The sequence below is a fragment of the Ranitomeya imitator genome, chromosome 4 (assembly GCF_032444005.1).
Source record: "Ranitomeya imitator isolate aRanImi1 chromosome 4, aRanImi1.pri, whole genome shotgun sequence".
NCBI classification, from domain to species: Eukaryota; Metazoa; Chordata; class Amphibia; order Anura; family Dendrobatidae; genus Ranitomeya; species Ranitomeya imitator.
This window is the reverse complement of record NC_091285.1, coordinates 582,092,032-582,119,003: the sequence shown is the minus strand read 5'-3', so window position 1 is coordinate 582,119,003 and position 26,972 is coordinate 582,092,032. Positions and strand designations below refer to the sequence as shown.

The 26,972-nt window shown below is 44.7% G+C and overlaps 2 protein-coding genes across 6 annotated transcripts in view; one reads left to right on the top strand and one right to left on the bottom strand.

Annotated features, from left to right (window-relative positions):
- Positions 1–3,540: 3,540 nt before the first annotated feature.
- Positions 3,541–26,972, bottom strand: part of GLCE (glucuronic acid epimerase) — a 98,343-nt gene continuing 74,911 nt past the window's right edge. For 3 of the 5 annotated variants that reach the window (XM_069766430.1, XM_069766431.1, XM_069766429.1), the window contains exons 2-4: positions 18,719–19,290; positions 16,946–17,188; positions 3,541–11,034 (exon numbers count right to left, since the gene is read on the bottom strand). In XM_069766430.1, coding sequence (XP_069622531.1) covers positions 10,010–11,034; positions 16,946–17,188; positions 18,719–19,277 — 1,827 coding nt within the window. In that variant the 5' untranslated portion in view covers positions 19,278–19,290 and the 3' untranslated portion in view covers positions 3,541–10,009. Of the gene's footprint in view, positions 11,035–16,945; positions 17,189–18,718; positions 19,291–26,567; positions 26,708–26,763; positions 26,925–26,972 lie in introns of those variants that run through there. The other 2 variants (XM_069766427.1, XM_069766428.1) reach the window with 2 other exon arrangements.
- Positions 5,196–5,795, top strand: LOC138674604 (octapeptide-repeat protein T2-like). Its single transcript, XM_069762421.1, has one exon. It carries the CDS (start codon positions 5,196–5,198, stop codon positions 5,793–5,795), a length of 600 nt encoding a protein of 199 aa, XP_069618522.1.

Genomic DNA, 26,972 nt, shown 5'->3' with positions numbered 1-26,972 from the left:
GGTTTAGTGAATACTGCATTGAGCAGGTGGTTGGACACGATGACCCCAGAGGTCCCTTCCAACATTCTGTGATTCATTTTTTTCTGTCTATAGCTTTACAGATCTTCCAAGTTCAGAGTACATAGAATGCAAATGACCAGTCTGCCCTCCTTGGCTTACCGAATCATTGTATAATTGAGGATGATCAGATACTAGTATAAATGTAGTCACTAGTGATGAGTGCAAGTGCTGGTTGCTCGAGTTTGCCTAGGGTGCTCAGGTATGCACAGAGTATCGTGGGTACTCAAGTGACATGTTCGAGTCCCTGCGGCCACATGTTTTGCGGCTGTTAAGACAGTCAGAAAGCATGTGGGGATACCCCTTATTTGTCAGTCAATCCCTGCATGTTTTGCGGCTAACAGCCGCAGAACATGTGGGCGTGGGGACTCGAACATGTCATCCGAACACCCAAGCCAAGCACAAGTAACAAGCACTTGTACTCATCATTAGTAGTCAGTCCTAATGGTCTGTTTACACAAAGGAACTGGTGGCGCTAAATGACCAAGTACTTGTTTTCTGTTTGGCAGCTGTTTAAGGCTATGTTCCCACAATGAGCTTTTGAGGTTGCAGAATTTCTACACTCATTTAAATTAGGTTACTATTATTTTGGCAAGCGGTCTCGTTTAACATGCATCATCGCGTTTTTGATGTGGTTTTTTGTCTCTTGTTAGTGTCATGCTTTAAATAAAGCCGCTTTGTTTTTGACACTTCCTGGTATTTGGCTTTGACGCACTTTGGTGCGGATTATATGCGTCTTTCAGGAGTTTCCGTTACGGAAATGCATTAACAACATGAGCGTTTTACCTGTGGAATTTTTGCATCTCATGCAAGTATATGGGAAAATTACGCACAGAGAACTCAGCGTACCCGCAAGAGAAATGGACATGCTGCGAATTTGAAACACCCACCGCAGGTCAGTTTACGCTGCATTAAAAAAAAACACACAAAAAAAAAACTGGGCAGGATATTTTTCTACATCCCATCCACTTTGCTGGAACTGTCAGACACTGTGTTTTTGACACAACAAAAATATGCAGAAACAAAAACACACCAAAAGCTCATGGTGGGAACGTAGCCTATTAGGTTGTTTAGGCACAGACCCCACTTCAAATGTGCAATGAACCATCTGTAATAGATCGTTCAGTGCGTATAAGCTGCCGTTGTTCTCGACAGCACATCTTGTTTACACATGATGAGCTGCAGAGAGAAAATTTGTGTAGCAAACACGATTTTTTCGCCCGACGAAGGAGATTGGCAACCTGTTTAGACTTTAAGATCATGGTGAAACAAGTGTTCCTATGTTAATATTACAGTGCAAATGGACCCTAATAGGTTTGTCCACTGCTGGAGATCTCATTATTGGACAGAAGGAGGTAGTGGATAAAAGAATAAGACTGACACGTCATACAGACCAGTACTACTGCTCCATACTCACCCAGTGCTGTCCTCCCCACCAGTCAGCTGGGATCAACATGCAGCAAGAGCGTCCCGCAAGTGCCGCGGGGTTCACATTTTCTCCAAGTGGAGGAGTCAATATTTCTTCTGCTTGGTAGAAGGGTATCAAATTTATCACCTCCCAATAATAAAGAGGCGATCCATAGTGGACAACCACTTAGAAAAGTCTTCTCATCTTTGACATTTGTGACAGATCTACGTTATGACAAATGTTTGATAGTTGCAATTCTAGAGGTGGGACTCACATCTATGTTGAAAATGGGGTCAAGCCTTTTGCTGGGGTCAGTGAAAAGGAGGCCTTGTATGTATGGCTTTCTCCACCAACTTCTAAGGGCTACATTCCCACAAGGAGTATTTGGTTTTTGGTGTTGCAGATTAGGTTACTTGTATTTTTTCAAAAATATGCAGCATAAAAAAAACTCATTGAGGGAACATAGCCTAAGAATTCAGGAAAAAAAACCAAAACATCGTGCTCAGATTTATGCATGAGCTGCCATCTCTCCCTTCCCAGCCATGTGAGGTGGGACCCGCATCCATCATTGTTCCTGTTAGATATGCTAATGTCCAATATGGGACTTTGAGTCTTTTACAGCATAACCACAGGTATCTAGACTAAAGGTACCGTCACACTATACGATTTACCAACGATCACGACCAGCGATACGACCTGGCCGTGATCGTAGGCAAGTCGTAGTATGGTCGCTGGAGAGCTGTCACACAGACAGCTCTCCAGCGACCTACGATGCCGAGGTCCCCGGGTAACCAGGGTAAACATCGGGTTACTAAGCGCAGGGCCGCGCTTAGTAACCCGATGTTTACCCTGGTTACCAGCGTAAAAAAAACCAAACACTACATACTTACATTCCGGTGTCTGTCCCTTGCCGTCTGCTTCCCGCACTCACTGACTGCCGGCCGTAAAGTGAAAGCAGAGCACAGCGGTGACGTCACCGCTGTGCTCTGCTTTCACTTTACGGCCGGCAGTCACAGTGCGGGAAGCAGACGGCAAGGGACAGACACCGGAATGTAAGTATGTAGTGTTTGGTTTTTTTTACGCTGGTAACCAGGGTAAACATCGGGTTACTAAGCGCGGTCCTGCGCTTAGTAACCCGATGTTTACCCTGGTTACAAGCGAACGCATCGCTAGATCGGTGTCACACACACCGATCTAGCGATGACAGCGGGAGATCCAGCGACGAAAGAATGTTCCAAACGATCTGATACGACGTACGATTCTCAGCAGGATCCCTGATCGCTGCTGCGTGTCAGACACAGCGATATCGTATGGATATCGCTGGTACGTCACGAATCGTACCGTCGTAGCGACAAAAGTGCCACTGTGTGACGGTACCCTAAAATCCAACACCCGTTCTGCAGCTTGTCTGTGTATTGTGGTCTGTGATAGGACAAAGATCCACAAAAGTTTCAATGAGCCCTAAATCTACTCAACTTTTAAGCATGGCTGTGGAGTCGGTAAGCCAGACCTCCGACTCCTTAATTTCCATGACACCGACTCCACAGCCCTGCTTTCAACCTCTAATCCACTCCTAAGAGATTTGTGATTATGTAAAATCAACCAGATTTTCTTTTTCTAGAGCAGGGACTGGAAGTAAAAAAACAAAACACCTCTTGATATGGACAACATAGGTATGTTGTTTTTATGGATAAGGGTTGGGTCTTCTTGTGGACCTAAGTCTATTGGAATTTTCACCACAACCCAATCTAAGATTGTAGTCATCCATCTCGGCAGAAGCTTCACTTTCTGTCTAGTGCCCACTTGACAGGTTTGACCAATGGCTTGTTGGAAAGGCAAAGAGGAAAATCAATACTTTGATTTCAGAGCAGCCATTTCTGAGAAACAGGAGATGTCTCTAGGGCATGGTGCCAGTCCTACATATTTGCCCTTGTCGCCAGACAGGACATTACATTCTTTACGCACATGAAAGTCAGTCTTTTTTTGGGGGGGCATTTTGATAATGGAAAGCAGGAAGAAAAAAAAAAAAAAAAAAAACAACAACAACCAAACAAAAAAGACAATATACAAACCACTCAGAAGATAAAAATGTTTATTGTACAATCTTATAAAGCAGCTTACTGAAGCACGGTGCTGATCCGTCTTTCTATATAGAAACATAGCAACAGACACCTTATTTTCTGCAAAAAAAAAAAATCTGTGTATAAAATCATCATGGGCACATTGTGCTTAAAATGCAAAGTCTATACAGCATTCGGAAGGACCACCTCACCACAAGGGATCCAGTAAACAAAGTATTGCATATATAGGTGTGTACACGTGCTCTATATGTGTGCACACACACGCACAAACACATGGCAGAAACCCACATGTTGAAGGTCGGAAAGTGAGATCAACAAAACACCACAATATCTGAACCCCTAAATATTATCAAGGGAAGAAGAAAAACCCAGCTTAGCCCACGGTGTCGCTCCCATACCCTGCGTTGTAATTCCGATGCATAGTGACCGGTAGAAAGAACGTTTCTCCATAGGGCAAAATTACTTCCTAGGACGTAGATCCAGACTCAAACTAGAAAAATAGAGCCAGAGTCACCAGCCTTCATATTGCACCAAATCCACACACTAAAACGATTCCTTCTAATAGGGGAGAATTATGGGACATGTAATTATGGGTAGACTACAGCTCGGAGTCAGTTTTGTTAATGAGTAGTGTTTTACAGAGACAAGTGTCTCCTTTCTTAGTAATAGCAGATGTGGCTACTAGTCCACTACAGTCATAAAGCTTCCTTCACACGTCAGGTTCGTAAATTCCATCATTTTCACCAAAAGAAATAACAGCACAGTGCCCTATATTTTTTCCAGCAAAATGATGAACACTAAATTAAACCAAACAGACACCAGATATAAAACAGTAGGGTCAGTCTGGTGCCGCTTGGGTCTGTAATGTGACTGTTCAGTTTCCTGCATGAATTCCTAACGCTGGTGTAAAGCTAGCCAAACATAAAACTCGCAAATCCTTTCCATGGTCCAGGTAGCTTGAATAGAATCAGCAATTTAATTGGTCACCAGAGTTCTGCTATGTAATCTGAGAGCAGCATGATGTAAGGGCAGAGACATTGATTCCAGTGTTGGGTCACTTGATGAGCTGCTTGCTGTGATTTCAATACAATCACTGTTTTATCTTCTGAAGATCTAGCAGTTCTATAAATGCTGAGCCATGCATAACCCCGATCACACCACTGATTGGGAGCTTTCTGCCTATGCACAGTGTACACAGGAAGCTGCCAAATCAGTGGTGGGTCTGGGTAATACAGGGGAGATGACTAGGGTAATACAGGGGAGATGACTAGGAGACACCTAGTCCTGTAGTGATAACCTTCTCCTGATTAAACAGCAACACATAGCTTAGTAAGTGACAATACAGGAACCAGGGTGTAAGCCCCTACATAATCCTGCACTCAGATTAGATAGCAAAAAGATGCTATCAGATTCCCTTTAATGCTGCCCAAACTAGAGGCATCATGAAATCTTCACAGATTTGCTCATTACAAAAAGCAATTTTTATTTTATTTTTTTAAATTCTGAAACGCTATGTCAAAAAAATTTAGCTTGAGAAGATGAGAAGACAGCTGGGCATTGGAAGACATGTTCACCAAGTGTCTCCCACCCAGCTTGGTTCAACTGGCAAATCTCATCCTATTAATGTGTAGTTAAGGAAAGACCTGTCAATGACGCGGAGTAAGAAGAGGAAGGGTGCGGGGCAAGAAGAGGAAGGGTGCGGGGCAAGAAGAGGCCGGGGGCGGAACAAGAAGAGGCCAGGGGCGGAACAAGAAGAGGCCGGGGGTGGAGTAAGGAGAGGGCGGAACAAGAAGAGGCCAGGGGCGGAACAAAAAGAGGCCGGGGGGCGGAACACGAAGAGGCCGGGGGGCGGAACACGAAGAGGCCGGGGGCTGAACACGAAGAGGCCGGGGGCGGAACAAAAAGAGGCCGGGGGCGGAACAAAAAGAGGCCGGGGGCGGAACAAAAAGAGGCCGGGGGCGGAACAAAAAGAGGCCGGGGGCGGAACAAAAAGAGGCCGGGGGCGGAACAAAAAGAGGCCGGGGGCGGAACAAAAAGAGGCCGGGGGCGGAACAAAAAGAGGCCGGGGGCGGAACAAAAAGAGGCCGGGGGCGGAACAAAAAGAGGCCGGGGGCGGCCGCGGAACAAAAAGAGTCCGGGGGCGGAACAAAAAGAGGCCGGGGGCGGAACAAAAAGAGGCCGGGGGCGGAGCAAGAAGAGTTGCGGAGGCCACAGACTTGTCTCTCCCAATGTCCAGCTGTGTAAGGTGACACGCTAGTAACAAGGGGAAACGTTGTACTCTGCTATCAATTTATAATTACATGGCAAAACAGAGTTAGAAGAAAATCTAAGAATATGAGAATATAAGAAAGAACAGAGACGTCAGGAGGGAGGACATGTCCGCGCTATGGGACGGGGCTACTCTGGGGTCATTGTGAAAGGTATAACGGATTAGAGGACCATGCAATGAGAATATAACTCCGTAAGAACATTAGGGGGGAAGAAGTTAAAATGAGAGGAAAGTAATAACCTAAAGTAATAATCTGGAAAAAATATAAATTCAAATATATGTAAGGAAAAAAAACAACAGATAAGACAAGTCTCCTGGACTTTGACCATTTCCTTAAAACGAGGAGACTTCTATACAATAGTCACTGAGTAACATGCTCTTATATTACATTCAATATAAAACAATCTGTATTTTTCTATTAAAAATATATGTATTCTATAGTGTGAGCTTTGTGAGTGGGGATTTTCCCTGGATGTCGTGGGTTTTTTTGTACCCGATATCTTCTTGCTTTTGGCAGTGTCCAATAGACTAGTGTAGACGGCCATTCTCCAGTTGTACCATTAGGTTGTAAGCACAATTATATTTTTCATACAGGACAGGTATCATTTTAGGCAGAACAAGATTTGTTCACAAAACAAACAAAAAAATCTGCTGACAGAAAGCAGTGGTGCCCTCGAGACCTCATCGCCCAACAGGCTCCCAAGTTAACAGGAATAGGCTTGTGCTTTGTTATTCTTCCCATCAAATCCTCCGATACTGCAAACAGCGCGAGCACAGAGTAAAGGCTCCCACACATTAGGTGAAGGTCGGCCCATTCCACCCATATTGACAGGTTGGGGTGACGGTCTAATGTGTATAGGGTCGCCCACCGACTGATGGTCAGGGAAGATGATGATCTTGCATGTCCAAACGCATGGTTCTTCCCTTTGATTATTGTATTAACGCTGTTACTTATGACTTGTGTTTGAAACTGTTAAACTGTAAAGCGCTGCGGAATATGTTGGCGCTATATAAATAAAGATTATTATTATTATTCTTCGGGAGATAGGCTGACGGGTGGGCCTGTCCTGATTTTAGCGGGACTGGCTGTCCATCTAATGTGTTTGGTATTATCCCAACTCTCGCCCCAGTGGTAGGTGTCAGGGGAAGACATAGTCTGGCATGCTGTCTTATAAGAGAAAAAGCAATACCAAAAGTGTCTGGCAAAAGCTAATTTCCCTCTTGACGAAGGGCACATGCTTGTATAAGCTAACCGTCCATGTGTACGGTTGGGGATAATGGACGTAGGCTGGAGGAGCTTCTGCCTTTTGCATAAAGTCTTACCTATATGGCCAGCAGTGGTGAAGTTAGCTAGGATTCTTTCTCCCTTTAAATTTCCATCCCACAGATACCAGGCACTGCTATAACACATCTATAACTAACGAGTCATACAGGGAAGAGTTATGAAAATGTGAGAAACTGGTTGTCTCATGAAGATAACCTAGTTCATCTGCATTATTAGGGCATGTAAATATCACAGCAATAGAACTCCCCCTCAATGAGACACTCTGTAAAAACCATCTCCCACTTACCTGACTTAAAGAGTAACTATATTTTTTTTTTTTTGTAAGAATATTGATAAGCCTTTGCAAAGTTATGAATCTGTAAAATAAAGATGCTTTGAATTGCTGATCTATCAAGAATAAGTACTTAGACAGTATTTACAAACACTCTTCCTCTTGCTCAATGACAATGTTTGTAAATAGTGTTTCTTGCCAGAGCAGCAGTTCAAAGCAGCATCTAAAAGTAGATTGTAAGCTCTATTGTAGATTGTAAGCTCTCACGAGCAGGGTCGTCTTATTTTGCTTTAATTATTGTATTGTTAACGTTGTTACTTATGACTTTTGTGTTTGAAACTGTTAAACTGTAAAGCGCTGCGGAATATGTTGGCGCTATATAAATAAAGATTATTATTATTAAAAGGACCATGAACAAGGCAGTTGAAACAGCACTGCAGCAAAGTATTTGAGATAAAAGAAAGCAAAATAAGGTAATAAAGTAAATTACAAAAATTCATAAATTTGTAAAGCTGCGAGGTAAATTCTACATAGTACTGTGCAAAAGGTTTAAGCAGGTATGAAAACAAACTGTGTGATCATCGTTTATCTTTAAAAGCAGCATCAATTATTCTAGGTACGCTTATAAAAAGTCAGGAATTTTGTATGATTATAGCCACGTATATGAATAACCAATTGTACCAAATGGATAATCATCATTTTCATATGTAATCGTGTGATTAACAATGTCATTAAAAGAAACAGCCGTGTAGCAGGCTTAAAACTGGGTGATGAACAACTAAATGGTAACACAATGGCAAAACCAAGCACAGCAACAAAGTAGAAGGCAGTTATACTGCATCAGCAAGGTCTCTCCAAGGCAAAGATTTTTGCAGACTGAGGTTTCAAAATATGCTGTTCAAGCTTCTTTCGATAAAGCACAAAAAATGGACAGCGCTGAAGACCAAAGACACAGGGGTAAATAAACTTAGTGGAGCAAATGAAAGAAACATCATGCTGACATCGCTTCGAAACTGAAAGAAGTCCAGCAGTTTCCTCAGCTCAGAAATGGAAGCAACCAGTGACACCCAGCTACACCTACCTACTGTTTGGGACAAGTCTGGCCAAAAGTGGTCTTCAAAGAAGAATTGTGGCTAAAAAGTCATGCCTTTAACATGGAAGCAAGGCAAAATAACTCAACTATGCATGAAAGCATAGGTGCAGAAAAATGGCAAAAAATGTTCTGGACATTTGATATTTTTTGGCTATAACAGAAGGCAGTTTGCTCGCTGAAGGGCTGGAGAGTAGTAGAATCTTCAGTGTTAAAAAAAAAAGTCATGTAAGTAATGACATGGCCCCCAAAAAGCCCAGATCACAATATTATTGAGTCTGTCTGTGATTACATAAAGGTACAGAAGGAATAGCACAAGATTACCACTTTTCAAAGAAGATCTGTGGTTAGTTCTCCAGGATGTTTGGAGCAACCTCCCTGCCGAGTTCCTTCAAAAACGGTGTTCAGAAACAAGTATACCTAGAAGAATTGATGCCGTTTTGAAGGCAAAGGCCGGTCACACCAAATATATATTGATTATATACAAGTCTTCATTATTCTTGAGAGCACTGTCCAAAGTGAATAACCTCTTTACCCTTTAGGTGTATGCAGTATTGGAAGCTATAGGACACTATTAGCATGGAGAAAACGTATATTTTCACTGTTCTTTAGAGCAATAAGCTCATATGGGAATAATAGACCAAATGACAGAAAAAGGAGCAGCAAACGCACGACACAGCTTGCTAGTTACCTGTACGATAAAGGCATTGTCACAGTGTTCTGCATTAGATCCGGGATGGAAGCAGTCATTTATAAATCTCTTTTACAATAAGTAACGCTCTATAATATGGTAAATTAAAGTGATTCCATTTATAAAATTATTCTGCTTTTCGACAAGTATAAAACTATGTATGTATATCTGGATGCCACGTAAATATTCTAGATTTTATTTTACAGGAACAGAGATCCGCGTAAGGGAGGAGGCTGAACACAATCTTTGGAACTTTAAGAAAAGTTGCTAAAACGTCACAACGGGCAGAATTCGGAAAGGTACGGTGAGTTAAAGTGCATTAGACAGGACTGCTAGTATTTTGTTAATATTAGTTGGCAAATAAGTTTAAAGGGAAGGTATATGAGCACTGCGCGTTTCAGTCCGTGATGTCATTGAAAGATAACTAGTTACCTGTTATGATTGTCAACACAAAAAATATATATATATATTTACACTGGGAGATCAAGTCACCAGCAGCCAAAGCTTCAAGCCCCTTCAACAGATAATGGGGTTTTAAAGATTGTTCCCTCCGTTTCTATGACATCATAAGGACAGAAGGCACAGAATGAAAAATCGGGAAGAAAATTGTAGTTTATGACCATTCCTCATTTATAGTATATCTGGTTCTAGCTTCCCCCCAAAAAAATCTAATATTAAAGAAAACACTAGTATGTTTAACACACATTACAGAAAGGAAGTGCAGTGGGCAGTTTGCACCTTTATCTGTCAATTGCACCGGTGGACCACCGTCAGCAAAGCGTATGGGGAACAGCTGGACTTGGGCGTTGGTCACACCCTGACAGCTTTTGGTTTCTGGCTGGTTTCCTGGCTACCTTCTAGTTATGTTTCGCTCTGCCTCCTTTTAAATAGGACTTCCAACGCCGAACAAAGTCTCTAAATATTGGAGACCCGTCCATACTGGCAATAAGCTGAAGTTGATTAATGTGGGTAGTGTGGTAGTCCCAACGGGCAAGATTGGGGGCAGTGCCTAGCATGAAGTGCCTTAGATCATAAATACTTCCAGATCCCGTGTCATAAAGAGGCAACATGGCACGGAGTGACTCCAATCCTCGCTCGTACAGCAGCCTTGCTTCTTTGCCCTGTTTTCCCCCAGCAGTTTCCTTTAGGTCATAGAGGCCAAGCAGAGCATAAATGAACCCATTGAGCACAAAGGAGCTTGGTGTAGTCGGGTACTCCTCATACCAGTCATACTTGTTCATAAAAACTGCTTTCACACCATGTTTTTCTGAGGGCAACTTGAAAGGAGCAGTTGCTTTGAGTGCGGAGTCTAGATATACCTGCTCCTTGGTCAGCAGATAGGCACGCACCAGTGTTGAGATCGCCTGCCCCTGGGCCATTGCAGAGTACCACCCTGGTTCTAGGGCTTTGAATCCCTCCCCCAGTTTTCTGGTCACCATAATTGGCCAGCCACCTTTAGCGTCCTGATTCCTTACGAGCCAATCACTGGCAGCAAAGAAGGCCGCTGTATGGGCAGTAGCCGAGATGGTGATATTATCTAAAAATCCACTGCCCCTTGCTACAATGCGAACAACCTTCTTCGGCATGATCTTAGTCTGACGTACAGCTTTTGTGTTGGACAGTCCCACTCCCTTTTTTAAATCAGTCAGGAGGTCCCGGGTTAGTGTACTCCAAGTGGTTCGAGGTCCAATCCCATAATAGACATCATGGTTATGAAAAGCAATGAGCTGTGAATTGGTGACGTAGTGTATAGTAAACAGCTGGTTCTTCTCGGTGGTCTCCAGCACCACAGAGATACTGCCATTAGTCAAGAACTTCAAGTCAAGAGCCAGGATGAAATCCTTCATGTTGCCCAGCATTAGCGACGCTCCCTCCGAGTTTTCTGGTAAAAAAGCAAACAGAAAATATGAATAAGATGAGGCACAAAAAGCAAACATTGGAGTACAAATACATAATTATTTCCATCTTTTATATAACATTTTGCACATTTACAAACTTTTGTTGCTCCAGTCTCCCCGTTAGGCAATTTCAGAGATACTTTGGCTGGTTTGTTCCTTAATGGACAAAGATTACGATATGTTACTGGAATGAGACATTTTGGTCAAAAATTTACCAGAGAGATACGGGTCCTGAATATAGTAAAAAAAAATATCAAATCTGATCTAATAGTAAGTGTGGAGAGACGTCACTGCACGATAGGTGGCACAGCAGCCAAGGTAACAGCTGATGCACAGCCTTTTTGTGCATGGGTGCAAGGAACAGGATTGTCAACCTCTATTGGCCAAAAGTATGTCCAAGTCCAGCATCAACAGCCAAGCAGTAATCTGCTTTGCGGGGTTGGCAACTTCACATCTACAGATATTTGCCGGCTAACACATCCAAGAGGCCGGTAGCGTGCACCTTTCCTATTCATCAGGGTAGGACAAGTGCACATTATCTGCTGCTTATCCACCCGAGCTTTGAGATATGTGTATACGTGAAGTCACCGGCTCTACTCACAAACTGATGTTGAAGCATATATTTTATATAATAAAGCATCGGGCATGATGAAATCCAACATGCCTGGTCCTCCCATCGACATCTGCAATAGTACCTACCAATCCGAACTAGATTTGTGAAAAGGCGACAAGGTCTAAACCCACACAGATGTCTTGCTGATTGCAAGGGGTTGATCACTTTGTGACCATTATCTACTGACTGGTGGGAATCCAACAGACCACCACAACAAACGCTGCAATTACTTCAGATCTGTAAAAAGCTCTATTCATGTGGTGCAAGGAAAACCTGATGTCCAAAAGTCCTAGTTACATAGTTCTTAGGACAGAAATCTCTCTTTAAAAGGACAATGACAACTTTGTTTAAGACATGGTTGTCTACCAAGAAGCTCTTCATCGTTACAGGTCATAATTGGTGAAACCATGAGCTTGTTCTTCACATAAGGGCATTCTAAGGCCACGAGCACATGTTAAGTATTTGGTGATTTTTTTACCTCAATATTCGTAAGACAAAACAAGCAGTGGTGATAAATACAGAAGTGGTGCATATGTTTCTATTATACTTTTCATCTGATTGTTCCACTCCTGGTTTTGGCTTACAAATACTGAGGTAAAAAACTGACCGAATACTCAAACACAGATTAGAGATAAAACATTTATATGCCAACTGCAATATAAAACATAAGAGGGTGAAGGATCGGTAATATAGCATGGTCTCCATACCATCTGCACATTATCGGGAGCACTTCCCTATTTATTTTAGGTGACTGGTTGCTTACAACCTATTATTTCAGCTGCACAGAAGATGCAATTATTCAAGGAACTAGTGTGTGGTAGCGAACGTTATCGCATTATGATGGGCCCGGAACGGCCTCACTGAATTGTTCCAACTCCTAGAAAAGTGAAGAGAGGAGTAATGAGCCGCATCCCATCATGTACCATGTAAATAACAAATGTGAACCCAAGAGAGATGCTCCTGAAGCAGGAACATATATATATATATATTTATATATATGGCTGTCGTCTTCTCCATCATCATCCATTCTGGCCGATTAGTGTTTTCACCATCTCAGTCTTCGTTATGGCCTCTTTAACAAGCTATTAACGTACTGTGGCTCCTTATAATCAATACCCATTAGGATTAACGAGTCAATCACTTCAGATACAATGAAGTCACTTTTGTCATCACCTTCTAGATAAGTCCTTAAGGGATGGAGCTGGAGGACAGGTTCCCCCAACCCCTGGTAATGAATGCATGGTAGAGCACAGCAGACATATCTGTCAGTTATCTATGAGGGACCTTTATCCCTCTCTGCCTCCAAACAAGAAGCAGAGAAAAGTCAATACATACAGGAGGCACTGGCCTCGGAAAATGTATGGTCCACTCACACTGAAAGATCATAAATGAGCGTTCCTAGAAGCTCGTTTCACAATAATCTTGCAGTTTAAAACAGAGTGCAATGATCTTTTAGTTTGCACAAAAAAAAAAAAAAAATCAAATCACTCTAGGCAGCACATTGTCCTGTGTGAACGAGACCTGCACTGCAGAGATCAATTGCAGCCTATGTGCTCCGAACAATCTACTGCAGGTCATTCTAGGAATCGCAGAAGCACGGTCAACCTGTGTAAACAGGCTATTAAATGTCCACAAGCTGCCAGAGCATAGTGGAGCCAGAGCATAGAGTGAAGGAAATAAGTATTTGATCCCTTTCTGATTTTGTAAGTTTGCCCACTCACAAAGACATGAACAGTCTATAATTTTAAGGGTAGGTTAATTTTAATATTGAGAGATAGAATGAAAAAAAAAATAAAATCCAGAAAAATCACATTATATAAATGTATTTGTATTTTGCAATGAGAAATAAGTATTTGATCCCTCTGGCAAACAAGACTTAATACTTAGTGGAAAATCCCTTGTTGGCATGCACAGCAGTCAGACGTTTTTTGTAGTTGATGATGATGTTTGCGCACATGTCCGGTGGAATTTTGGCCCACTCCTCTTTGCAGATCATCTCTAAAAATCATTAAGATTGTGAGGCTGTCGCTTGGCAACTTGGAGCTTCAACTTCCTCCATAAGTTTTCTATGGGATTAAGGTCTGGAGACTGGCTAGTCCACTCCATGACCTTAACATGCTTCTTTCTGAGCCACTCCTTTGTTGCCTTGCTTGTATGTTTTGGGTCATTGTCTTGGTGGAAGACCCAGCCATGACCCATTTTTAATGGCCTGGCGGAGGGAAGGATGTTGTCACTCAGGATTTTACGGTACATGGCTCAATCCATTCTCCCAATGATGCGGTGAAGTAATCCTGTGCCCTTAGCAGAGAAACACCCCAAAACATGTTTCCACCTCCATGCTTGACAGTAGGGATGGTGTTCTTTGGGTCAAAGGCAGCATTTCTCTTCCTCCAAAACCGGAGAGTTGAGTTAATGCCAAAGACCTCAATTTTTGTCTCATCTGACCACAGCACCTTCTCCCAATCACTCACAGAATCATCCAGGTGTTCAATGGCAAACTTCAGACAGGCCTGAACATGTGCCTTCTTGAGCAGGGGGACTTGCGGGCACTGCAGGATTTTAAACCTTTACGGCGTAATGTGTTTGCAATGGTTTTCTTGGGGACTGTGGTCCCTGCTGACTTGAGATCATTAACAAGCTCCCCCCCCCCCCATGTAGTTTTAGGCTGATCTCTCACCTTCCTCATGATCAAGGATACCCCATGAGGTGAGATCTTGCAAGGTGCCCCAGATCGGAATTCGATTGACAGTCATTTTGTATTTCTTCCATTTTCTTACTATTACACCAACAGTTTTGTCTCCTTCTCACCCAGTGTCTTACTTATGGTTTTGTAGCCCATTCCAGCTTTGTGCAGGTCTATGATCTCGTCCCTGACATCCATATAAAGCTCTTTGGTCTTTCCCATGTTGTAGAGATTAGAGTCTGATTAACTGAGTCTGTGGACAGGAGTCTTTTATAAAAGGTGACTATGTAAGACAGCTATCTTTAATGCAGGTAATGAGATGATTAGGAATGTCTAAGGGTACCGTCACACTAGGTGACGCTGCAGCGATACCGACAACGATGTCGATCGCTGCAGCGTCGCTGTTTGGTCGCTGGAGAGCTGTCACACAGACAGCTCTCCAGCGACCAACGATCCCAAGGTCCCCTGGTAACCAGGGTAAAAATCGGGTTACTAAGCGCAGGGCCGCGCTTAGTAATCCGATGTTTACCATGGTTACCAGCGTAAATGTTAAAAAAACAAACACTACATACTTACCTTCAGCTGTCTGTCCTCCGGCGCTCTGCTTTCCTCTGCACTGTCAGCGCCGATCAGCCGGAAAGCAGAGCGGTGACGTCACCGCTGTGCTTTCCGGCTGGCTGGCGCTGACACAGGATGCAGGAGGACTGCAGAGATGCACAGCGCCGGGGACAGACAGCTGAAGGGTAAGTATGTAGTGTTTGTTTTTTTAACGTTTACGCTTAGTAACCCGATGTTTACCCTGGTTACCAGTGAAGACATCGCTGGATCGGCGTCACACACGCCGATCCAGCGATGTCAGCGGGAGATCCAGCGACGAAATAAAGTGCTGGACTTTCCTCAGCGACCAACGATCTCCCAGCAGGGGCCTGATCATTGGTCGCTGTCACACAACGATTTCCTTAACGATATCGTTGCTACGTCACAAAAAGCAACGATATCGTTAACAATATCGTTATGTGTGACGGTACCTTAACTCATTGGTAGGAACCAGAGCTCTTAATGGTTGGTAGGAGATCAAATACTTATTTCTCACTGCAAATGCAAATAAATTTATATAATTTATAAGTGATTTTCTGGATTTTATTTTTGATATTGTCTCTCGCAATGTTAAAATTAACCTACCCTTAAAATTTAGAGAGACTGTTCATGTCTGTCAATCGGCAAACTTACAAAATCAGCAAGGGATCAAATACTTATTTCCTTCACTGCATGATGGTGTAAGTGCAATGCGTAGGTGTGTATTCATTCTGTGGGCATTTAACAAGCAGAACCTAAGATTAGGTCTAGCTCTGCCCTTAGATATTTTTATGTTTGCGTAGTGAGGTGAACCACAAGAGTCAGGTACCGTCCTCATTGTTGTACACCTTGTGGGATGGCTTTTACTTTTTTTTTTTTAATCAAAACAATGTTTATTGGGCAGTTAATTTTGTTTCTATAGCTTTCCACGAGTGTCTGACCACTCAGGACACGGTCCCACTTGGTCCTCATCTATTTTTACACCTGCTGACACATAGTGAGGGGAATTACAATAGTTCTAGGTCGCGGTGGGATGGCTTTTACGTTTTTTTGATCAAAACAATGTTAACCAAGTACCCCATGTTATTTACACGTACTGTTACTATTTATTTAGTATTTGCTAATTTTGTTTTTTTTCTCTTCGGTTCATATACAATAAAAATATCTGTGTGGATTTCCAGCTGCACAGCAGAACACAATCCACAGTGGATTTAAGGTGCATGCCATTTATATTGGCTTGAAACTCCGCACACTAGCACCACTGAATAATCCTGCAGTGAGTCTGCTGTGCGCCGCAGCGGGACTCCAAGGAAACAGAATTTCAATTCAGTGTGTGACTAAACTCCCAGTGTAGATAATACAGAGTTATAGGGGTTCTCAGTGAAAACAAGTTATCAACATTCACATATCTTATAGATTTGGTGTCCGGCCTCAGGGACCTGCATAGATCAGCAGAACTGGGAACTTTGATCCCCATTAGATTGGCGCGGTAATGTGCATGCTCCATTCATTCTCTATGGAGCTGCTGGAAAAAGCCAGTACAGCCCTCGGTATCCCTGCTGGGAATAATAATAATCTTTATTTTTATATAGCGCTAACATATTCTGCAGCGCTTTACATTTTGCACACATTATCATCACTGTCCCCGATGGGGCTCACAATCTCAATTCCCTATCTGTAGGTCTTTGGAATGTGGGAGGAAACCGGAGTGCCCGGAGGAAACCCACACAAACACGGAGAGAACATACAAACTCTTTGCAGATGTTGTCCTTGGTGGGGATGAATGGAGCGGAGGTTAGGCATGAGCACTGCTACTCCATTCCAATGGGGGTCAAAGTTCCCATTTCTGCGGATCGGTGCGGGTCACAGCAGTCAGACTTCCCACCATTAGTAAGTGATCACTTATCCTATGCATAGGTGAAACATGATTTTCACCAGATAATCCCAATAATAATAATAATGAGAATGTACATACAGCGATATGTTACAGGAAATGTGACCATACGATGCCCGCCAGACTCACCTGGGACTACAAAGTGTCTGACGTGACTACTTCTTGCCTTATCATACACTGTAGTGACAGACGCTCCCTTAGGAATAGTCCATGTGCCCATCAAGTCTTCGGTTTTGTCGTCCGCCTTCTCATACACCTCCATGTGTGGAGGTTTCTCGGTCAAGTTCTTGCTGTAGTGACTGAGCCCATACTGTGCAATCTGGATCGGGTAAAAATATCCCTGTGGACCCCACTGGGTCGATAGTGGGACCCCTGAGGAAAGACAACAGACAAGTAGTGCAGGTCATTAAAAAGGAAATGGAAGAAGAAATACCTGATAAAAAATGGCCACCTGCCGTATGTACGGTAATTCCATGTTTAATATAGGAGGTCCAGTAAGGACTGTTCATACCAGTATCTGACCCATGGCCGGCCTCAGCTCCAGGCAAAACCAGCCACTGGGTCCAGGGCTTCTGTGCTCTCTGGCCTTGATCTGACCTTTCACAAGTTCCCATTCAGGACAGTACACCAACCCAGAGAATTCAATGGAGCCATTATTATTTTATTTTTTGTGCCTGATCCAAGAAAAACTCACTGCATGTTCCATCCTGGTCCATTGTTGTGGATCAGTTTCTCATACATTTTAAAAAATATGTTTTCTTTTAAGCATATGCAAAATCTTTTGCTGCATTTTACCAAAAATATTTATGCCCTCATCTGTGATCTGCATCCACAGTAAAAACGCTCAGCAGCTTAATTTATAAATGCTTATAAGATATCTAAAGGGGTTGTCCACCGGCTCTCCCCGGGGCTCGCGTGACATGTGTATGTCATGAGATCCCTGCAGCCAACCAGGGTCACCGTTGGGTCGGAGTACTCCATTCTTTTACTTACAAAATTAAATTGGTAATGTTTCAATTCTTCATAGTGAAGTCACTCTGAAATTTATCAATTACTCACACAGAAGTACGCTCAGCATAGGCTACTTTCACACTAGCGTTAACTGCAATCCGTCACAATGCGTCGTTTTGCAGAAAAAAACGCATCCTGCAAAAGTGCTTGCAGGATGCGTTTTTTCCCCATAGACTTGTATTGATGACGCATTGCGACGGATTGCCACACGTCGCATTCGTCGTGCTTTGGCGGACCGTCGGGAGCACAAAATGCTACATGTAACGTTTTTTGCTCCTGACGGACCGCTTTTTCCGACCGCGCATGCATGGCCGGAACTCCGCCCCCACCTCCCCGCACCTCACAATGGGGCAGCGGATGCGCCGGAGAAATGCATCCGCTGCCTCCGTTGTGCAGTGTGTTAAACGCTAGCGTCGGAATCTCTGCCCGACGCATTGCGACGGGGAGATTCCGACGCTAGTGTGAAAGTAGCCTAACACTGACTAAATGATGGAAAGATCATGGTCCTGACAGAGACGCCAGTAAGCGATAACATGGCAGCCGTGCTAAAGAACCAGAAGTTCAAAATTAAAAAAATCACCTATTTAAACATTTTTTTGGTAATGTTTTAGAGTCGATTAAAAGAATAATCCTGAAATCTTGCAGTTTTCACTTTTTGGTGTAATATTAGGCCGACACCTCTTTTTCAGTATTATTACATGTAAGATTGCAATGACCCCTATATGTAGATAACACAGGATCCACCATTCACAATGGTTGATGGTCACAGATCTCCCCCCTCCCTGCTCAAAGACCATAGATAGAAAACGCTCCCAGAAATATCAGCGTCAGATCCTGACATGGGAACAGCACTTTAATTTAAAGCTGATTAGGAAGATCTAGATGGATTACCTTCTACACCACTGATGCACTTCACTCGATCTCGGACTTCCACATTATACCCCTCGAAGGACATAAATACTCCATCAGGATAATATGGGCCGCGCTGTGCATATACTTTGGAGTAGCTGTGGGAAAACTCAAATCGTTCAAAGCCATCATACTGAGCAATTTTCCCATAAACCTCAAAGTACTTCTCCACCCAGGAGAAGGGCATGTAGACTTCACTGCCCTCTCTCCTGCACCGCACGCTCTGATCTTCATTGATCAAGCAGTCAACCTCCTCATACTTCAGTCCTGTTCCTTTACTGTCCACCAGTGGCGGTGCCTTCTGCTGCTCCTGTGGCGAGGCCTCCTCAGATCGGAGCTGGACATTGGCAGAATTACTCTCAGAGGCTGCCGCCCTCTTCTCGAGGCTTTCAACCCTTAAGCCTAATTGTGGCCCCCACGGAAGGGTAGACGAATGGTCATTGGAGGAGCATTTGTTCCACAGCAAGACGGTCACCAGGGTAAAGAGCGAGCAGATAAAGATTAGAGTCTTATAATTGACTCGAGCTGCCAGGCAACGCATGTTCAGATCATACCTAGACGGAAAAAGATGGAAGGAATCATTAGTTTACAATAAACTTTGTAAAACTGTGAACAAACTAACTAGGAAGAAAATGGCTGTAAAGACGGTTTTACACATCTGTGGTTAGTGGCCCAAGTAAGGACTGCGATGTATGGGCTAGCTGTGTGCCTCCTCACCCGAACCGGACTGCCTCCTAGGCATACTGCCGAGTTCAGTCTAGATACCCTCAAACAGGCCAGAAATCATGGTCGGTACACATGCAGCCTTAAAGAGACTGCCCTGTCATATGATATTAATAACCTATTCTTCAGATGGGTCATCAATATCAGATGGGTGGTGGTCCGACACCTGGCATCCCCACACATCAGCTGTTACTTGCACTGATGGCGGGCACTGCCCAGCTCCATACACCGTGTAGGGGCTGCTGCCAGGAAATGCAGAACAGGTCCTATGGTTCTCTAAGCAATTGGTTTCCTCCCCAGACTTACGCTACATACAGACAAAAAGAAAAAACAGCTTTCCTCCCCCCTCCGTCACTCCGGATCTACCACTATTTGTTCACATGGCTGTAGTGGTGACATCACAACTACTTATGTGACCTCTGCAAACAATCAATGGGCTTAGTGGTGATGCTTAGGTAGATTGCACATGTCCACTGATTGGCTGCAGCGGTCAAATGCTGCCGTTTGACATGGTGGAGGTAACGTCACAACAGTAAAGGCTTAATTTCTTACTTTTATAAATCAAGCAAACCTGAGGAGGGGGTAGGGGAACCAAAGAAACTTGGAGAACTTATCGAACAGTTAAAAACTTTTGCAATGGTGCAAATAAAGTCAGTACCTCATAAAATGACGCTTGCGAAAGGGGGTGGTGGGTGTATGAATAATAATGGCCATCTACCAATATTATCAGGGATGGTACACATTTAGAAATAGGACTTGTCCAAAAAGATTGGGGATCACTGGCTCCAAAAGTGGACCGACAGTGATGCTCAACCTATGTCTAGCTAGGACATGCTGGGAGTTGTAGTGTGTGTCCATGTTAATAATCTTCCAGGTTTGCTTCTCCATACAGTAGTAGTTGATCCAAACATAAGTTAGTGCCGAAACCTCCATTTACAAGTTGGTGACGGCATTAGTAACAGTAACAGCAGGTGACCGCCTAGCAGACTGCATGGCGAGGGCCACCGTATGTGATCAGCGGTGCACTGATCTAAAGTGACCGGGCAGGACATGATCCGGCTGTTCCTCCTCTAATCAGCAAGGTGAGACCACGCCGGCCATATCACGCAGCAGAGGATTCTCATAATCAGCATCCAGAACACGCAATCCAGCCTGAAGAGTTTAAACATCAAGCAAAACGGAGCCTAAAAGCTGCAGGATATTACGCCACTTGGCAGACAATGGCAGGAATACCCCAGAGCGTGGGCACCTGATGTGCAGCATATGTCCACAATGACAACGAAAATCTCAAAATAACCATCTGCAGTGGAGAAACCGGAGCCAAATAACAGGACGGCCATTCAGCCACAGACAGTTTTACATTCCGAGAACATGCAAGAACATAAGATATATCCATAATAGCCGGAGATATTCTACCTTCCCCGCCGAGCGCCGCCAGTTACAGGTTGGGTGGAAAAAGCCGTGATGTGAGAAAGTTAAGGCAATAAAAGCGGCAACAGATGACTAAATGCTCCGTGTCAGCAGCAGGATTTCTGGACAGAAGCGATAAGCCGGGGAGAGCCGCGGCTATTAAATCAGCCCCTCGCAGGGTTGTGAGCACAAGCCCGGCATCATCCATCTGGATCACAACAACATACAGCCACATTTATACGCCACCATACACAATCTGTGCCGTCACTGTAACCCCGGCTCCTGCTGTGTACGGCCCAGGGCTCGCATGCTGCACATCTACGCCGGCGGCCTTCTGACGCTGCACATCTACGCCCGCGTTCTGACGCTGCACATCTACGCCCCCGCCTTCTGATGCTGCACATCTACGCCCCCGCCTTCTGACGCTGCACATCTACGCCCCCGCCTTCTGACGCTGCACATCTACGCCCCCGCCTTCTGACGCTGCACATCTGCGTCCCCGCCTTCGGACGCTGCACATCTACTCCCCCGCCTTCGGACGCTGCACATCTGCGCCCGCCTTCTGACGCTGCACATCTACGGCCGTCTTCTGACGCTGCACATCTACGGCCGTCTTCTGACGCTGCACATCTACGGCCGTCTTCTGACGCTGCACATCTACGCCCGTCTTCTGACGCTGCACATCTACGCCCGTCTTCTGACGCTGCACATCTACACCTGTGTTCTGATGCTGCACATCTACGCCTGTGTTCTGACGCTGCACATCTACGCCCGTCTTCTGACGCTGCACATCTACACCTGTGTTCTGATGCTGCACATCTACGCCTGTGTTCTGACGCTGCACATCTACGCCCGTCTTCTGACGCTGCACATCTACGCCCGTCTTCTGACGCTGCACATCTACGCCCGTCTTCTGACGCTGCACATCTACGCCCGTCTTCTGACGCTGCACATCTACACCTGTGTTCTGATGCTGCACATCTACGCCTGTGTTCTGACGCTGCACATCTACGCCCGTCTTCTGACGCTGCACATCTACACCTGTGTTCTGATGCTGCACATCTACGCCTGTGTTCTGACGCTGCACATCTACGCCCGTCTTCTGACGCTGCACATCTACGCCCGTCTTCTGACGCTGCACATCTACGGCCGTCTTCTGACGCTGCACATCTACGCCCGTCTTCTGACGCTGCACATCTACGCCCGTCTTCTGACGCTGCACATCTACGCCCGTCTTCTGACGCTGCACATCTACGCCTGTGTTCTGATGCTGCACATCTACGCCTGTGTTCTGACGCTGCACATCTACACCTGTGTTCTGATGCTGCACATCTACGCCCGTCTTCTGACGCTGCACATCTACACCTGTGTTCTGATGCTGCACATCTACGCCTGTGTTCTGATGCTGCACATCTACGCCTGTGTTCTGATGCTGCACATCTACGCCCGTCCTATGCTGCCACACACACACACCTATCCTCATTTACTGTGCAAATTTATGAAGAGCAACAATCTGTGCGTACGTCGCATATCATTACTGCGTACAGGGAAGCACATCAGTAACCGCCATATAATCCTCACATATGGCTATACAGACAGCAACAGCAAAGCATAGATGTGGCCCAAAGGATTCTTCACAAAGACCCTGTGAGAATCTATGGAAGAAAACACACGCTGTATAACAGAGCTCTTCTCACTAAGGATTGTGGTGGCACCATGTGGCGGTACAGAGAGCACTACTTTATATCTATTAACAATTCCCAACCCATTTGTTCCCAGGGCTGAAGAGACGCCACCAGCAGCACAGTTGCCTCTCGACGTTCATAACGCAAAGTAACTTAATTTTATGATAATTTTTACTGTATAAGATTGCACAAATTGAGGGAAGGGGTGGGTTTGGAATTGCTGAAACGAATTTGAAAAGTTTATGTAATTATACATCAACACAAACAAGTGACGCTGTAATCTAGGCCACTATCTGACCCTGGTGACTTTTCTGGAGAAAAGCTATGGACACTTGGCATAGTAAAAGGTTCTCTGTTCATTAATAAAATTGTACTCAGTTTCATTCCTTCATTCATTTTTAGCCACAATATGCAGCTTGCAGACCTTTTCTCTTGTAGGAGTGTCTCTCACTGTAATAAAGGCTGGATGTTAATGTGAATCGGTCAGCAGGGTTTTGCCATGTAACCCGATGACAGCATGAGGTAGGGGATGAAACACAAGTTGATTATCATTGCTGTGACTGAGGAAGGCGAGAGCCCAGGTCCAACTCGGCCCCCTCCTGTGATAAGCAGCAGTACACAGAGCCTGGTGTGGGTGTAGTTAGCTGTGGTGTGGGCAGCTTTCTCAGCTCTGCTGCATTGCTAAATCTAAAAACTCCGTGTCAGAACTGCTGCATCCAGTAATATAAGGGACACCTCGTTGAAATCAGGGTCTCTTTACTTACACTGTACTCTTCTCAGTTGAGGTAGCAAAAACCTGTTACAGAATCCCTTTACGTGTGTGTGTATTCATGGTGCTGCAGGTTTCAGTAGCCAACATATCACAGCTTCTATCCTGCTATTTCCTCTTCATATGTTTACCTACTTTTCTACAAAATCCTTCTCTGCCCTCCCGGAGATACTTTCTCCCCTCCACACTGCAGGTTTGCTTTCTGTGTACAGCCATCTCAACCTCCATGCTTCCATTACTAAACTTGTTCACACCCAGGGGGGCACCACGCACCCCAAGTAGAATATTCTATTAAACTTCCGCTTTTGCAGAATAGGGGCAGCGATTACAACACTGAAAGGAGCGATTTTCACAAAGGCTGTCCCCCTACAAGCGATGTGCTTACTCACACTGTCAGTCTGGGCGGTCAGACTCTCTTTAAAAACTTTGCATTTAGAAATCAAATGAACAGAAAAATTATTCTGTGTAAAAGTACCGGTATGCATCGCCTGCCATCCATCAGCATTAATTAATTATCCAAGCCACACACTGGCTCCCTCATTACACATATAGGATCAGATCTAACAAACCCATGTACACCCCTAAGCGGACAGAACACCACACCTTCCTATGCCAAGATCAAAGATCTATGCCCAGTGGGCACATAGGACCCCCGTACTCAATACCTCCCCGCAGCCAAGTCTGTCTCTAAACCCGGAGCCCCCACACAGCGTAGGCTGACACTTCCCTCCACGCATTTCTAATCAGAAAGTGCGAGAAAAAGCGACGTTCCCTGGTTAATGTGAATACAAATGTAAGCTAATTGCCTTCAACCCTAACAGAATTCAGATCAGTGCGAGCCCCTCCGCCCCCCAACACGCTGAACGCCAGCCTGCTTCTGTGTGATCGCTGCGCGATCGGGGTACTAAACAGCACAGGCAACTCCAGGAGAAGCGAGACCAAAGGCGCTAAATATAATGCAGCATACCGAGAAAGTAAGAAGAGGCTCCGCCGCGTAGGGTTAAGGGTGACCGTCAACTCTTACTGTAGACACCGATGCAGCCATCCTTCTCCAGGCTCTCTCATGCACTCTAGTGTTCATCCTTCACCTCCTGGTTCATGAATCTATATGCCAGGACCCGGTTACATCCACAGTGATGTCGCCATAATAAAAGATTAAGATTATCCGCAGTGACCCCGTGCCCCTCGGCAGCTATTAGAGGACACGACCAAATGAATTAGTGATCAGGGGTTGCAGCCACCCACGGGCCCTGGAGTCTAGGAGGCCCCTTTGGCCAACATTAGGAGACTGATAAAGCCCCATAGTAGTTTGGGGTCCTGGTGGGAGATTTTGCATTGGGGCGCACAGGCTTCAGATTACGCCACGTCAACGACGTCTTGTCATCGCGCTGAGGTGATGGGGAAGAGACTCAAGTTCTCGAGACGCTGCATCAGTGTCACGGCCCGAGTACACAAACCGGAGAGTGTCACTGGGCCTACGAGACCCGTGGCTGGCCGGCGACACAGATGGTATAAGTACCCTATATTGGAGCTTTTCATTTTTCTTTTTACATTTTACATTTGCATGTTGGCCACTTTTATGAAAAAAATATAAAGACTTAAACGATTTAATGGTATCTCTGAATTAAAAGAGGACATGTCCGCAGGCCAAGAGTAGCTAATATTTGCCTTCATTTAATTCCCACTGCACCCTTGAATACTATTTTTTTTTCTATTTCTACCATACAATCTTAGAGACACATGTGGCCTTTTTATTTGGTTTGTATTTTTTATTTTTTTTAAACTAAGGGGGAGTGGTTCACAGGATTCACTGCAAACATGTCTAAGGACCATATATATATCCAAAGAATACTTCGAGGAACAGTGGGAATAAAATAAAAGCAGACACAGGACACTTACCCTGACAACAGGTCCTCTTTACAGGGAATATGTCACCAGTTTTTTTTCCCTGCCCTATCTGAGGGCAGCATGATGTAGGGCAGAGACCCTGATTCCAGCAGCAGCACTAAGTTTTCTCTGCTGCAGATGTAGCAGTTCTCTGAATGCTGAGCTCTGTATAACCCCGCCCACACCACTGATTGGCAGCCCTCCGTGTACACTGTGCATAAGCAGAAAGCTGTCATTCAATGGTTAGGGTGTGGTTGGACTACCTGGCAGCAGGTTTACTAGTCCTCATGTAATAATCTCCTGCTGATAAATAGGAATTTTATAGAAACTAAAGCAAGCAGCCCAACAAGTGACACATTGCTGGATTCAGGGCCTCTGTCCCTACATTATGCTGCTCTCAGATCAGGTGGCAAACACCTGCTTACAGGTTCTGTTTTGTACATTTTTTCTCCACTGTAACTGGGACATTCATAGGCACAGAGACATAAGGGACTGGCACAGCTGATCTGGGTCTGCCAACACCCAGCAGTTCTGCTACAATGGGTGGACAGGTTCCAATACACAATGCTCTTCTGCCATTTTCAGAACCTTCAATGATCGCTATGCAGTGCAGACAGGAGCGGTCCCTTTTCTGTCTTCTTGGGCTCCCTGGCTGTGTGTTACAGCTCAGAACCTGACATGCTCCAGCAAGATTTACAATGGCACAACGCAAAAGCGCATAACTAAGCGCCGTTAATCTACATCACTTGGTTTCTCTGAGGGTAAAACTGCTTTTGGCACATATCAGTAATTCTCATGCTCTGATACTTGCCGCCTACTTATATTAAACAGGTGGGATCTTCTTCATCAGCATTCTGCCAGCATTGTAGGTGCAGGAACTTTCTTTCCCTCACTTCCCAGCGTGCACTCTGCCTTTACCCTAAGGCTTGTTTGTGCTGAGCTAAAAGCTCTCCATCTTTTTGTGGGGAAGCAATTACTTGGATAATCATGGGATCCCCAAGTGACCAAAAGACTCAAAAGAAAGGTCTGTAGAAAATGACAAACCTAGTTGGTGTATTGTACATGTAGCCTGTATGATAGCCCCACTGTATAAGTAGACATTAAATTTCTTAATAGACTTCACAAGTAGCATCTCTTATGATTGGAGCCATCCAATAATAAAAAAGGCAAAAATAAGCTCCCCGCGGCTGTTCAGCGGAGCGGGCACGGACAGAAGGGAGGCCAACCAGACCGTCTCTCCTGGTCCACACACGGGATCAGGCTGATAGAAATCGGATTCAGAGATCAGCACAACCACTGACAATACATATATGCAATATTCCTTTACGCCATCGTAGATCAGGGAGTGGTCACTTACCAGTCTTCCTCTTTACACATGGCACACGCAAGACTGGTGCGGACCATGGTCGAACAAATGGACGTCCTTTAAATGTGAAGAGGACCAAAGCCACAGATTGCTGGGAAATTAAATAACACTAGCACAATAGCTGTAAAGCCGGGCTACATTATCTCCAGTCATGTAGTCAGCGGGAAAACGACTGTGGTTAGATTACCTGCCAACAGCGATCCACTGCCAGGAGCCACATGGAGGCCGAGCGCCTGGCATGGCTGGCAGAGCCACATTGTGCGGAGGAACAGTACCTACTACAAACTCTGGAGCACAAACACCGAGGACGATCCGAACAAACAATTCCACGTGCCGCCTGGCTCCTATTTATCCAAGATGGGTTCTGATGAGGAAAACACTGAAGTGCTATAAGCC

What these genes read in the sequence shown, in the direction of transcription:
- LOC138674604 (XM_069762421.1), top strand. Translation starts at nt 5,196, where the DNA reads ATGACGCGGAGTAAGAAGAGGAAGGGTGCGGGGCAAGAAGAGGAAGGG.